Genomic DNA, 15,177 nt, shown 5'->3' with positions numbered 1-15,177 from the left:
TTTCCCCTAGCGCCCCCTGGCATAACAAGGAATAATGGCCACAAGTTGTTGGAGAGTAGGTTTAGATTAGACATCCGTAAGAACTACTTCACAGTTAGGGCGGCTAGGAGCTGGAACCAACTTCCAAGGGAAGTGGTGCTGGCTCCTACCCTGCGGGTCTTTAAGAGGAGGCTTGGTGCCTACCTAGCTGGGATCATTTGAGCCCAGTTTTTTTTCTCCTGCCCTGGCAGGGGTCAGACTTGAAGATCTATAAGGTCCCTTCCGACCCTACTTCTATGATTCTATGATAATATACTTCTCACAAATAATTAAAAGTTAAGGTGGGGACCATTGGAAATTTTTGTGCAAACTACCCTTCTATTTAACAGAAACTTCTTCCCATGCATTCCAATTCGTGTACAGCTTGGAACACAAGATGCTGAACCTAAAAATTTCACAAAGATAAATAACTGTGGAAGAGATAGCAAGATGGAGAAAGGCACACTGACAAATAATGACAAAGGCAAAATTACTGCATATTTTTTTGTTTGAAAAGTTGCTAGTAATTGAATTACTACACTATATAAATGGTAAACAAACACGGCCAATACCTCTCTAATACACGTCACTTAATGCAAGTTAAGGCTGAATTACTGGCAACAAATCAGTGAACATGATGGTTCAAATGATTAGCTCCTGCTTACAAGTATTTTATAGAACATATTGGTCCTAACCTTTCCCCAAGGAGAGTCCCATGAGGGCTCTCCTGGCTTGGAAGATTTCCACAAAGCAAAATCATTTGGGGAACGTTTCTCACTCAAACGATCAGCAGAGATGCTCAAGTCACCTGTCAAGAAAAAAAAACTGGTTAACTATTTATATTTTATTTAAACATTAACTTTATATACTCCTGGCTCTGCCATAATTTTCAGCTGAATGTATCTAAAACATACACTCAAAATTTACACACAACAGTAGTAAATGACTAATAGATGGGTCAATGGTTGTCAGCTGTAATACTTCTCTGAAGCCTGGAAGCATGCAACTGAACAACCATTCCCTCACCTGGCACAAGCAGAATATTACATTTAAAGGGGAAACAAGCCTAAAACAAACCCTGTGTTAAAAGAACATTTAGGTTGGCAAAACCAACAACTCAGAAGTTAGGAAATGCAGGAATAAGGTTGCCTATGCAACTGTTAATTCAGTCGTTCATGCATCTTTATTATGATACAGATAGGTTTTCCACCACATCAGTCTTTAGCATAACTGTCTAATGAAAAGATATTGCACCCGTTTCACTTGGCAGAAGCAATATTTATAATGTAAAGGACAGTTCTCAATATGTAAGAGAGCAAGTTCACTCCCAAGAATACCAGATAACCCAGTGGTTAGCCCCACCCCCCATTTGAGATGTGGAAAGTACAGTTTAAGACCACTGTTCAGTCAGTTTGGCCTAGTTGAGAGCCCCAATCACTGGTCAATCTTGACCAGTGGTTGACCACTGGTCTCCAATTTTGACCAGAAATACCACTTTGGGCATAAGAAACCTTTCTGGCAAAAAGTTACAACTGATACATTGCTGTGAAAAGTTCCGATATTGGTGAATTGCAGTTTTCTGACAAAAATCTATTTATCAGAAAGTTTTTGACCAGCTCTCCTGAATCCTGGAAAACAATCTGAGCAGTAAGAGAAGTGCAAACTGCATTCTGGTGGGGAGTCCCATCCATATATATCTCCAAGGGCAATCGGTAGGACTTAAAATGCATATATACATGCATTGTTAGTCTTACCCATATACAATGTATATATAGTAAAATCTGTTATCTGGCATCCCTGGGGTAAGAGGACTGCCAGTTATGTAAAAATTCCAGTTATTTGAAACCCCCCAGCAGGGGTTTTCAGATAACGCAGAGCAGAGGGGGGTGAGAGGTCCACAAGCAAAGCTGGGGAGGGGAAGCGTGGTGGCGGCTACCCGTGGAGCAGTGGCAGCGCAGGGTGGTGGCAGCTGCCATGGTGTGCAAGCTTTCCCTTGTGCTTCTCTTTGCATCCAGCTGGCTGTCTGGCCGGAAATTCTGGTTAATGGAATTTCTGGTTAGTTAAATGCTGGATAGCGGAGATTTTATTGTATACATGCATTGCAAGCCTTACCCACATACAATGCATACATACAATATATGCATTGTAAGTCTTACAGATATATATTTACCTTCACCCTCCTGAAGAGCTTTTTGATCCCCTACAGCTTCAGGAACCAACTTAGCATAGGAGTGTTTTCCAGAGGCATCAAACTTCACTGTATCAAAGTAGACAGATCCATTTGACACGTAGCTAGAAGGTAAAAAAATATTTTAAGTGAAGCTTCATTAGCATAAAATTAGGTTCCCGCAAGATATGTCACTTATAGCTCAAAGAGGGTTGTCACCTAAGAAGTTAGGTACTGCTCACCATGAGCAAAGGTGATTTCAGGTGACTTAATTGTACAGATTTAGGGCAAAGGCATTTGGCAAAAACAAGAAAAAGCCACAGTAGATGTGCCATGAAAAGATCAATTAAAATGTATTTATTACACATATTTTCAAAAGATACAAAATCACCCTAGTAAGCATTAATTCTTTACACCTCTTGATTTTTTGCAGTAACCTAACCATTAAAAAGTATATTTATTTTATAATTAATAGTGTCTTTGTCTGTTTGGCTAACACTGATATGGCTTTTATGGGGCAGAATAAATCAGCCTTGGAGTTTTATTTCTCTGCCTGAAAACCTCCAAGAAGGTCTAGGACTCTTGTGTTTACTTTCATTTTTCCTGTGCAGCCTTTATGATTTGGGCATAAGGCACAAAAGGTTTTGAGCCAAGCATGTTAGACACCCCATGGCAAATATTGGCTACAGCATTTGTTCCAGAACATCCAAGGATGTTCAGTGTACTGTTTAGGATTCTTCTGTGATGCAAATACTATCATATGGTAAATCTGAGAGCTAGTTTATGCTATCAATAGAAAAATTACCCAATCCAATCTTTTCAAATGAGAATGCCTAAAGTTAGGTTCCTACACTGATATTTAGGGCAATTATACAGAAGCAGTTAAATTCTCAAACACATTAAGCAACAGGAGTAGTTGAGAAAAAACAAACCCAATGATCTGAAAATTGTGTCACTTCTATTTTTATATCTAAATCTAGATTTAAACAGCTTACTTTATACATCAATATTTATGCATCAATATCTGGAAATCTTCACCTAAGACTAAATGTGAGATCCTAACCCCACTGAAATTAATAGGAATTTTGCCACTGCCTGCAGGTGGGCTAGGATTTCACCCTATAATTTCATGATCTAAAGCAGCGGTGTCAAATTAATAAAAAATAAAGTAGCTCAGGGCTGGTGTGTGGGCCAGGTCAAGCCCGCAGACCAGCCTTCTGGGCCAGATCCAACATGTGTGTCAGAACCAGCCCTGCATGTTGCATACAGTGAATGGAGCTGGTCCAGCACATGCCACATGTAGCATATAGATCCAATACAAACCCCCTGGGCAGTACTGCAGGCCAACTGATAGAGCTGCATAGGCCAGATACAGACTGTGGGCTATACCTCTGACACCCCTAATCTAAAGCCCCCATTTTTAAAAGAATATGGAAACCAGGCTGACCCAAAAACTGCACTGGGCTCAAAGACACAACAGACTCTGCTTGAATACGGTCTCTTACTGTTCCTTCCAAAAACAGAGCAGGCAATTCACAGTATTATACTAAAAATGTTATTCAGTTACAGAGCTTTGCATGTTACAAAAGCATGACAAAAGATAATTAAAGTAAATAAAGTAAATTAAAAGTTACACAGAAAAAAACCTGCACTTACCCATAACCATTTTCCATAATCCTCTTAACAAATTCCACAATTTCTGGTACATATTCACTAACCCGAGTTAAGACATCAGGAGGCAACACCTAAAAACAGCAATATCTATAGGTGTATGTATGCCAGGAACACCATATCTCTCATCATCAATTAAGTTGCACTACTTTTGTTGAGGTAACTATTTATTTTAGAGGTGAAGAAACTGAGACAGACAAAGATTAAATGACTGACTCAAAGATACAGTACAAGTGCCAGTCAAAAATAGAACGTAGGTATATTAACTCCCAGTTTCCTGCTATGGACCTTGACAGTACTATTGGGCCTTTCTCCTACTTGGAGGCCTGGCTGCTGCAATACTCAATTCATGACCTCTCTACATGGAGGAGCAATATTTCCCTCCGGAATTCTGATCTGCTTTGCAGACAGAAGAATAGCTTTTGTTTATGTAAACCTCTAGATAGGAGATAGTACTCAACTATAACAGCTGGGGAAAAGCTTGTTTATTGTTATCAGAGTCAGTTTAAACTTCTTAGTTATCCTGGGATGGTGAACAGGCAAGCAAATGGTCATATTAATGTAGCCAGAAGTCTTAGCTATAAATCTTAGTGTCCTGGCTCAGCTGGTAAAATTGGGTGGCAAAGGCAGATATTGGCAATGGTAGGTAAAGGAAGATGGACCTACAAAGTATCCATTCCAATATGTCTGGCCACTTCATCTCCAGTGGTAGGAGGGGGGTGGAGACATGCAATTTGAAGTGCCTGATTTCCAGACAGCTGGCATTGCTGTTAATTTAAACACTTGCACATGGGCTACCTTAAGGGAAAGAGGAGAGCAAGGTCTTGAGATGCTGATTTTAATACTGACTTACTCATTACAAATTTAAAAAAAAAAAATCAAGACGGATAAGGCCTAAAGGCCTTCTGCAACCACTGAAGTGATGTGGAATTTATTTTAGTGCCATCCAAGACAACATTGCATATTCCTCACCCATAGAAAGTTTTTAAATATTTATCTTTGCTTTTGCTGATACAGCTTGTCTACTTACATTGAGGGCTTCCATGTCTTTATGATACTCTGCTTCCCAGAATTTGGGGAGCTTGGAGAATATAGAATTGTCAGTCACCTGACTACCAAACTTGATATCCAGCCAGTCAGACAACAAATCTTTTGCTTCTTCCACCAATGTCTATAAAATGAAAGTGATATACGTGAAACAGTTCAGCACTTCACAATATGTCAAATCTATAAAAAGGCCTAAGTTAATAAGCAAGAGAAAAACAGCTCTCTTTGACTATGAAAAGAGAGAAAATAATCCTTGGTTCTATCATATGTTGTTACCATGCTGCTTTTCATGTATTAGGAGTAAATAGGACAGAGGTAGTAATTGATATCTGGAGAGTTATAACTGCCTTCTGGTTAAACAGTGGTACTTTTTTAGAAATAAGGGAGTTTGCATTTTGCTGATAACCAAGACAAATATCATATAATAAAATAGAGATAATTCTGTAGAAAAGAAAAAGGAAAAGAAAAAGAAAAAAAAAAGATATGCTGCAAATGCCACAAACAGAAAACAACTAGAGTTTTCCCACTTGTACACCTTAATTATACTGTTAATGCTGAGGGCACAGCTAGCATGAGGCACATCCTGGAAATCAGCCTTAAATAAATATTCACTTTGGTGTCCTAAACATATGTAGGTATCACATACCTTAGTATCTGGATGTACTCTACAAGACAGACAAAAATGGACACATTTTTTCCAAAACAGGAAACATACCCTCTGTGTCTCCTGTAGTTGATACACCAAATAGCTTTAAACTGAGGAAATACTAACTGGAAGACTAAGTACCAAAAGAAATTAATTACAGTAGCTCTTGCTGTTATCGGGGATAGTTTAAAGCCAAACAACAGGTATATTTTTTATAAACATTAACAGGCTTTGAATCAGACCTTATATAGGACATTTTTAATAATTTGTGCATAGATATGATGGTTTTTGAGGCATTAAATACTTGAGCAGCATAGCAACAAAACTGTCAAAGATATGTACCTGGGCATAATACACAAATATATGCAAAAGCCTGTGATTGCATGAGATAAAATTCTGCATGGGAAAGCTGGAAATAGTTGAACTGAGACAGCTAGTCAACAGACAAGAACAAGCAGGTGCTGCAGGGTTTTGAGGCATATTTGAACAGCACCCTGAAGCTATCTGCCTAAGTTTAGGCATACAAATTTACTGAGAAAAACGTTAAATACTGGGAGAATGAGGTCTCTCTCTAATACCATTTCTATTAAAAGGCACATCTACAAAATGTGATTCAGAAAATAAGTTACAAGGCAAATGTGATTTTAGAAGCCATTCATACAAACCTTGGCATGTTTGCTGATCTCTTCTCCAAGGACTCTCTCACTCACAGCTTTTTCTAGAGGCTCCACAGCAGACTTCACTGTATTCTGAATTCTTTCTAGCATTTGCCTTTTATCTGGGTCAGTTGTCTCATTTAATTTGACTGAAAAAGGCTATAAGAAATAATTATGAAATAATTCACAGTGTAAAAAAGTTCTATAAAGGAAGTTAACTTCCTTTGTGATCTCCTTACATACACTGCACTTAAAATACACTACTTATGTATTCTACAGGCAAAATATTTTCTAGGAACAGAATTCTATATTTACCACACATAGCAGTTTACTCTACATATAGTCACTTTAAATCAAATCATAGGCAGAAAAAAGGCTGAAGCACCTGACTATTAGTTTAAGAGTCCAAAAGGACAAAGAAATATATAACTATGTCCTTTCACATACAGTAAGTCTGAATAAACACACATATCACCACATTTATTCCTCTTTATAAAACTTTACAAAAATATAATTAGAGGCAACCCCAACTTAATGCAGTTTTGCTTAGCGCTATTTTGCTATAGTGCTTATTTAAAAGTCATACCTCATTCCACTGAGCGCTCAGCCAGTTTCGTTATAGCGCTCAATGGAATCATCAAGTTTCAGTGGGTGGGCAGGGGGTGGGGAGAAGTGGGGGTGGTGGCAAACAGCAGTGAGTGGCAGCGAGTGGGCAGGCATGAACGCGGGGCCCGTGCCACTTACCTGGGCTCAGGGCTGGCATGTAGTGCCAGAACGGGCAGTGGGTAGGTGGGGAGAAGCAGCAGTGAGAAGTGGTGATTGGCAGCAAGTGGGCAGGGCAGAACAAGTTATATTTATTTACATTAATTTCTATGGGAAACTGGGTTTCACTTAGCACAGTTCTGCTTAAACCTTGTTTTTTCTGGAACCAATTAAGAGTGCTAAACAGGGATTTCCAGTACTGCTGTTTACCATTTTCCATTGAGTTTGCTGCTTTCTACAAAAGTGGGTAAGCATTTTATAAATGGTATATAATATGGGATAATATGGATCATGTTGCTTTTTAAAGATTATGCTTAAAATGACAGTAGATATGCAAGAGTCAGGAAGAGTATGCAAGTCTTCTGACTCCAGCACTGCATTCAAATAATTAGATTCAGAAATACTAGTCTTTTATTTATGAACTACATAAAAAACAGTCAAAGAATCATCCCCTCAACCCACTGTAACCTTTAAAACCCAAGAACTGTAGCTCTTCCAAGTGCTCTCACTCGTAATGTAATGTAACTTGCATATTAGTGCAAAGCAACATGAACATCTTCATAAATATCTTTTACATATGGTCTTCCCTCAAGTTTATGCATTTGTTTGTAAAAAGCTCAAACAGTCTTTTAGAAAATATTCAAATTTTTTCCTCAAAATACACACACACGCACGCATGCAGATTAGCTATAAAAATACAAAATAAAATGTACAATTTCACACACAAATCTATGGTGAATTTTTGGCTCTTATTTAAACACTGGTAGAAAATCCTACTAATGGAAAGCTTGCATCACTTTCAGCAGTGCAGTATCAGCAGTTTTTCTAACTCTGGTCCTGATTCAATAAAGTACTTAAAGCAAATGTATAATTATAAGCATATAAGTAGTTCCACTGAAGTCAACACAACTATTCAGCAATACACATACATTGCTAAAGAGAAGCCTAAGTTACTAGGAGAGGAAAAATTGTGAGCTTACCTCTGAGGCAGTTTTAACATCTTCAAGCAGCTGAGCTACAGATGGCTTTTTCTCTATATATTGTTCAAAAAGATAGTTTTGTCTTGCTCTCTTGATGATCTAGAAGGGAAAAACATGAAGAATGTATTTCTAGAATTTATAAATATATGAACAAAATGTGCAGACACAGACCAAAATACAAATACAAATGCTTTTTGTACCATCACCCTTAGCAAAACCCCTCTAATTCAACAGACTAAAAGAGCTACATATTTTATTAACAAAACTAAAACACATCATTCACACCCAGGAAATAACTGATAATACAGAAAGACAGCAAAACAAATTACCTTTGTAAATTGATTAGCCTATGTTTTGCTAAAGGCAGGCTATTTAGATTAGTGACCAAAATGAATGTCACTGTGAAAGAGACTGCGATCAGGCTGCAGAGTGTAATTCATATCCCATCTCACCTAACAGATAAGGTACAATCCATGAACATGACTTACTTTATCATCAATATCTGTAATATTCATACAGTAGAAGACATCATATTTAAAATAATCCCTCAGCACTCTTCTCAGGATATCAAATGAGATATATGACCTGAAAAAACCCCAAGAGACAGAACTTTTACTTAGTGGATACCTCAGACATGCATGGATGTAAAAACTATGCCTATTCCAAAGTCAGTAAATCCAGTTAGAGCTGCTATGGTAACTTTACCTCATTCCAGATTAGAAACAGGTTTTATATTGCATGATCACACTATAAATGGTACCGTTCTTTTTCCATTCTATAATACTCAAATGGCTCTCTAGTGACACACCCATTTTGCACATCTGATGAAGTGAGCTCAGGTTCATGAAAGCTCATATTACACATCTCTGATTTAGTTAGTCTATAAAGTACAAATCTACCATGCTTTCTGTCTATACATTGATTGACATACTGCTGGATATCTTCAGCTCTCATTTAATAAATTGATTAAAGTAAAAACTGTTAGTATTTTGCCAAAGTAAGAAACTCTGTGGTACCTAGCATGTCCCATGTGAGAGGCATCATACACTGTTGGGCCACAGCAATACCACGTAACCTTTTTGCCATCTTGGGGCTGAAAGATATCCTTAATTGAAAAGAAACTTATGATGAGCAAAGAATTGCAGGCATATCACTTCAGCAAAGCAACATCAGAATAGAGGCACACCAAAGTGAATTTGCAATACAAAAAAGACAAATTACACCCTCAGTTTTACTGGAGGAAAAGAACATTGCTACCGTCACAATCTACAAGCAAGATGCTCATTGCTCACTCTCCTTCACTTAGAGAATAATCTGCCTGTGATTATTTCAACTAAGACGTACATTAATTGCAATCTATAAAATATGATAGCACATCGAAAGAATTGGATGGTCAGATCTTTATTCAACCCTTAGGAAACATTGCCCAAGTATCTGAAGGGAAGTTAAGTTCTTGTTTACATGGATTACTTTTTTTTAGCGTATCCTCAAGTGTGAATTTAAACCAGCATAGCTGAACCTTCCATTTCAGCAATTTATTCTTGTATAACATAGGTTTTAGTCCTCCCTCCCTCATTACCCTCTTATTAGCTTATCTTGCTTTGCAAATTGTTTAAAGTGAACCATGAAAAAATCCATGCAGATCAGAAGAGCATACGCACTGAGACTATATTAGCCTAATAAGTAAGAATTTCTCAAGTGGACAACACTAAAGACAGAAATTCTGCTTTGATTCTGTTCTGGGTACACTGTTCATAGAAAATATTTTCAAATATAGTAAAATGACTGAACCACCAGAATATATATTTTAAAGGTGGTAGCATGTTGTAACCTAAGTTATAGCAAGCACTTTAATATGTAGGTATTACATATTGCAAACATATTAGAGTGAAATAGGATCTTTTGGACCTATTTATATGATTTTGTTGAATATCACTCTCTAGCTTGTTTGACACAAAAGCTTATTTGTAGCCAAGGAAGCCCTTAAAAAAAAAGTCATTTGACACCTCTACAGAAACCCCTGCATTCTTTCAATCAGTCACCTTATTGCGAGTAAGGCTGTTGTAGAGGCAGAGCTTTGAATGCTTTGTTCCTTCAGGGGCATACCAGGGAGGCTGCACACGCCTGCCTTTACCTAGAAAAGAAAAGAATATAAAGAAAACCTCAATACAACCTTAACAGAACATCACTGACAAACACATGGATTTGTAGTAAAGGAATTTCCCCACCATATTTTTTTTCTTTTAAAATAATAACAGCTTCATTCAAAATATCCTACAATAATTATATTAATTAGATTTTCCTACAGCGCAGGTAAAAAGGGGTAACTTATTCCACACAAGTTCATGTTCTACTCTTTTTCCCTGCCATCATTTTAAGTCCCCCTTTCAAAATGTAATCTAAAAGCCACAGATTTTTTTTTAAAGAGAGAAATCACAATACAGTATTCTTTCCAGGTTTACAAAGGTCCAGAAGTTCAGTTAACTACCACAAAGGTACTGTATATAAGCTCTTAGTCTTCAAAAAGTTCTGTAATTCCACCTTAATAAGACCATGTATCTTATGACCTGTGATATTTAGAAAACAAATTGTATCAAGTCTCCAAGCCAATATTGACAGAGCACATGTATTTAGTGAGTGAGACGAAGCTAGAGAAAGAGGAGTGTAGAGTTTTGAAAGAGCTTTGGCATTTCATGACACAGTACTGCTATGTACACAGAGCACCCCCATTTACTACAAAAGTCTCTAATGGAAGCCCTGCTCAGTACCTAGCTAGCTTGACTAGCATTAAAATACAGTTAGTGTGCTTTTGGATGACAGGACAGTTACAGCTAGCCCTCTACAAATCACTGCCAGGCAACATTCAAGACTCCTTCAAAAAGAAATACTCTGTCTCTACCTGGCTAGTAGTTGGACATACCTTTTATACCAGCTGAGCATAATCCTTAGAGGAAGCAGTGTACCTGCCATATTGATAGGTGGGTATAACCATTTGCGATCCTTTATGCTATACAGAAATCCTACCCTTGCTGCTGGATTGGAGGAATTAAAAGTGTCCCCCTTATTCTTAGTTTAAGTGAAGAAAGCAGCATTCTCTCTCTCTTTTCTACTATACTTTTAAATGTTATATCAACTTTCCTATTATACTCTGATGTACTTAAAACAAAACAGTACTGAAGAATCATCCCACCAAGGAGTTGCAGTGTCCTGTTCTCCTCTCTACCATCCTGCCCAACACACTTGGCTGAACACCAAGGATAATCCACATACATTCGTTACACATTCACCTATTGTCAAAACTAGAATAAAAACATAGAATATCCATAAATACAAGTTTTTTTTCCATCCCACTAAGTTCACTACAGCCTTTAAGAATCTGTGTGGTATGTGATTTATTTGCAACTAAAAAAAGTTATACAATAGCTTGTAATTTCTACTGTCAATATGGCTTTCATGCTGTGTGTCAGGATGCTCAATGCTCACTTTGTTTCCTTTTGTAAAACCTGCCTGTGATTAGTTAACTGAGAACTACAATAATAAATTGTAAACGTTCACAATAAGGGAAAATTCATATATATCTTCCATTCACATTTTGAACAGTTGCCAACCTGGAGGGGAGAAGTTTACTGTAATACTCTGCCTCACACATCAGTGAAATACTTGATTTAAACCTTGAGAGGTATATCACTAACTCTAAGCTTTTTACTGTATAAGAAACATAATTTAATATGCATCTCATGTGCAAAACCAATCTGTCCCAAGGTATCTCCACCTATTAAAATACAAATAAATTTGCTCTTAGACTTAAAAAGTTTACATTGGCCAAGATTATCATAGATGAAACTCATATCAGGTGAAAATAACACATCCAAATTAGCCATGGAAGAAAAAAGATGCTATACGCCAAACTTGCCATTATAGGTATGACCCAGGAGCAATGATACAACTAGTGCTTTGACTATAGTGGCAATGTTCAAACATTAAACTCCAATTAAAAAAAATACACACGCACTAATCTATAAGCTTCTCCCCATCACTCTGGTCTGCTCTTGGTTATGCCAAAACTAGCTTGTTCTCACCTACCTCCTCAACATTGTTAAATACCGAGAGCAGGTCTTCACATGCAGAGACATGAGCTTGTAGAAGCACCAGAACAAATTTGTGCTGTTGCTTGATGCCCCATTGCACACTTCTGCACGTGTGCTTCAGCACGTAGGAAACTTTCCCGGGTACAGGTAGGGGAGGCTGGGGCCAGCACAGCAGTCTTACCTGGTGGCTTGCTGAAGCATCAAGGGCAGCACAGAGGCCTGGCTGACAGCCAGCTCATTGCTCTGGATGGTCTGGCCTCCATTAGTGCCAGTGCATGCTTGTTTTGCATGCATTGTGACACTTTGTGTTCTGGCATTATTTATTATTTTTGCTACGGATTTCCCAGTAGCAAATTTTGCCACCACGCTGCAGATCTGTAGTACAGACACATTTTCATGTTCCCCGCATGTGGTCCATGGTGCCACAAGCCATGAGCCCTTGCACGTGGGGACCCAACCCAAGAGCACAGAGACAGTAGCATTCAATGATTCACTATGTTTCCATCCATGCATACATGCCTAATAGAAGACTCAACAAGCTACTTCTGGTAGGACATCAGTTTATTAACCAGAGATTTCTCAGATAGGAGGACAGAGGATTGCCTTATCTCCACCATTGAAACTCAGCAGATTAACTGAAAAAGTGGTGCAGTTAGTAGTATCAAAGTCTGCTGCCACAGCCAACAAAGCAAAATGGATGCCTTCACTATACCTACAAGTAGAAGGAAACCAGCTACCAACTAGAAAACTGTCTGCCCCAGACTAACTATCACCAAACTGTGGGGCATGCATGATGAAAGAATGAGAGGATAGTGTTAGAGTAACACCCATCAAAAATCTTGAGCAAAAGTCAGCGAGTAGAGACTGGGTGTTAACTCACAGTGAAAAATGCTATCCCACATAGTTCTTTTTGTGTCTCAAGATGCCCACTGTTTTCCTTGGTAACACCTGCCTGTGATTATTTCAACTGAGAATTACAATAAGCGACTGTAAAAGTTCACAATACAAGAAAGTGTATATGTATCCTCCACTCCCTTTTTGAACAGTTACCTAACTAGAGGGGAGAGGTGTTATTTACTAGCTTGCCTCAAATAGCATCAACAAAATATCTAATATTTGGGACAGTGAAAAGAGCTACATGCTATTAATAACTGTTATAATTATTACACAACTCCTTGAGCAGGGATCTTGAAAAGTGTGTAAGGTCAGATGCCTCCTAGGTAAGCATCTAAGAATGATACAGCTCTTAAAAATATGAGCACTAAGAGATTACAAAATGACTTCGACCAGCCTGTTAGAACTTCCTCTCTATGTCAGCACGATCTGTTCAATTACTGAGACAAATCTACATTGTTTACAATGTTCACTCCTCGTGTTAATAATAGTCTTAAAGGGCAAATACTTGGCTTGTTACCATAGACCAGTAAAAACACTTTTATTTTCTTTCTATTAATAGTCTGACGAACCTGATATTTACATGGACAAAACAAAAAGCTATAAGCATCTTATACCTAATGGTTCTATTTTCCATTATTAAATTACCAGTCACTAATTTCTGTAGTCTGAAATAAAATAATAGAAAATTAGGATTGGAAGGGACCTCAGGCGGTCATCTAGTCCAAACCCCTTGCTCAAAGCAGGTCCATCCAAAACCAGATCATCCCAGCCAAGGCTTTGTCCACCCACGTCTTAAACATCTCAAAGGATGAATATTCCACCCCCCCTCTGGGTAACCTGTTCTAGTACTTTAGTACCCTCCTAGTGAGAAAGTTTTTCCTAATATCTAACCTAAACTTCCCTTGCTGCAACTTGAGACCATTGCTCCTTGTTCTGTAATTTGCCACCACTAAGAACAGTCTAGCTCCATCCTCTTTGGAATCACCTTTCAGGTAGTTGAAGACTGCTATTAAATCCCCTCTCAGTCTTCTCTTCTCCAGCCTAAATAAGCCTAGTTCCCTCAGCCTCTCCTCACTGGACATGTCTACATGAGATGCTACTGCACAGTGGTTGCTGCATATTTATTTAGTACTTGATTATACAACTACTAAATAAACGCGCAGTAAGCGGAGTTACTGCGCAGTAGGGCTGTGCGAAGCTTAGGTAGCTGATTCAATTCAGAGGAGTTTTGGCCCGATTCGGGGACCAAATCTCCAAATCCGAATCAAATGTGAGGACCAAGTAAAAGCTCCGAATCGATTTGAAGCATCTGAATCAATTTGGAAAAAGATTTGGAAAAGATTCAGCTGATTCAGAGATTCAGCCATAGACTAAACAGGCTGCCTCCAGCTGGTAAGTCTGTTGGGGAACGGAAGGGGCATGGGGGAGGGAGGGATTGGGGCTGGGACAAGCTGCCCAGCCAGGGCAGGGGACACGTTACTCAGGGAGGAGGGCAGAAGGGCATGGGATGCGGGTCTGCCAGCGCTGGAAGTGGGGGCTCTTTCCTGCTGCTGCTTGCCCAGCAGGGATGTGGCTCACTCCAGGCAGAAGGGGGCAACTGGCAGCAGGGCACAGCCCCTGCTCCCAGGGCTGCTGCGCCCGCATCCCATACCCCACCTGCACCAGCTGGCAAGTGGCGACAGGGCAGAGCCCCCACTTCCAGCACTGACGTGGGCACGGCAGTGCTGGGACTGGGGGCTATGCCCTGCCCTGGAGCAAGCTGTGCCTGCATCGCGCTCCCCTCCCCGTGCTGGCTGAGCAAGTGGCAGCAGGGCATAGCCACCGCAGCTCCCTCCGCTAGGGCAGAGGCAGGCACAGCTGAAGGAGTTGTGGGAGAAGCCCCCATGGTTGCCCTCCCCGGCCCCTGCCTCCCAGCACATTAACAAAAAGAAGAAAAAGTCCTACACACTCAATGGCTCTGGCAGCGCTGACTGGGAGCCTCTGAGGGCTTGTGGCAGAGCCCCACACTCTGGGGATTGCACCACCCCGCTTGGCAACCACGACAGCTGCTCTATGGCACGGGTGCAGCGTGGCTCGGCAAGGCACTGTGTGCTGTTTGGGAGCTGAGCTGGCTCCAGCAGTTAGCCAGAGACCAGGAGCACTCAGCCCCAGTGGCCCCAGCTCCCAGGCAGTGCACAGCGCCCTGCTGAGCCATGCTGTACCCACGCCATGAGGCAGCTGCCATGCAGATGCCAGGTGGGGGGGG

At 39.7% G+C, this 15,177-nt stretch overlaps 1 protein-coding gene across 2 annotated transcripts in view; it reads right to left on the bottom strand.

Moving 5' to 3' along the window:
- Window positions 1-15,177, bottom strand: part of CARS (cysteinyl-tRNA synthetase) — a 67,199-nt gene that overhangs the window by 35,582 nt on the left and 16,440 nt on the right. For both annotated transcript variants that reach the window (XM_019519710.1, XM_019519711.1), the window contains 9 exons: window positions 9,990-10,081; window positions 8,964-9,052; window positions 8,436-8,532; window positions 7,948-8,046; window positions 6,215-6,364; window positions 4,887-5,027; window positions 3,842-3,930; window positions 2,189-2,310; window positions 714-826 (listed from right to left, as the gene is read on the bottom strand). In XM_019519710.1, coding sequence (XP_019375255.1) covers window positions 714-826; window positions 2,189-2,310; window positions 3,842-3,930; window positions 4,887-5,027; window positions 6,215-6,364; window positions 7,948-8,046; window positions 8,436-8,532; window positions 8,964-9,052; window positions 9,990-10,081 — 992 coding nt within the window. The remainder of the gene's footprint in view (window positions 1-713; window positions 827-2,188; window positions 2,311-3,841; window positions 3,931-4,886; window positions 5,028-6,214; window positions 6,365-7,947; window positions 8,047-8,435; window positions 8,533-8,963; window positions 9,053-9,989; window positions 10,082-15,177) is intronic.

The sequence above is a fragment of the Gavialis gangeticus genome, unplaced genomic scaffold, assembly GCF_001723915.1.
Source record: "Gavialis gangeticus isolate Ggan-Ray unplaced genomic scaffold, GavGan_comp1, whole genome shotgun sequence".
Lineage (NCBI taxonomy): Eukaryota > Metazoa > Chordata > Crocodylia > Gavialidae > Gavialis > Gavialis gangeticus.
Note: the sequence above shows the minus strand (reverse complement) of the source record. Positions and strands in the feature narration are given on the sequence as shown.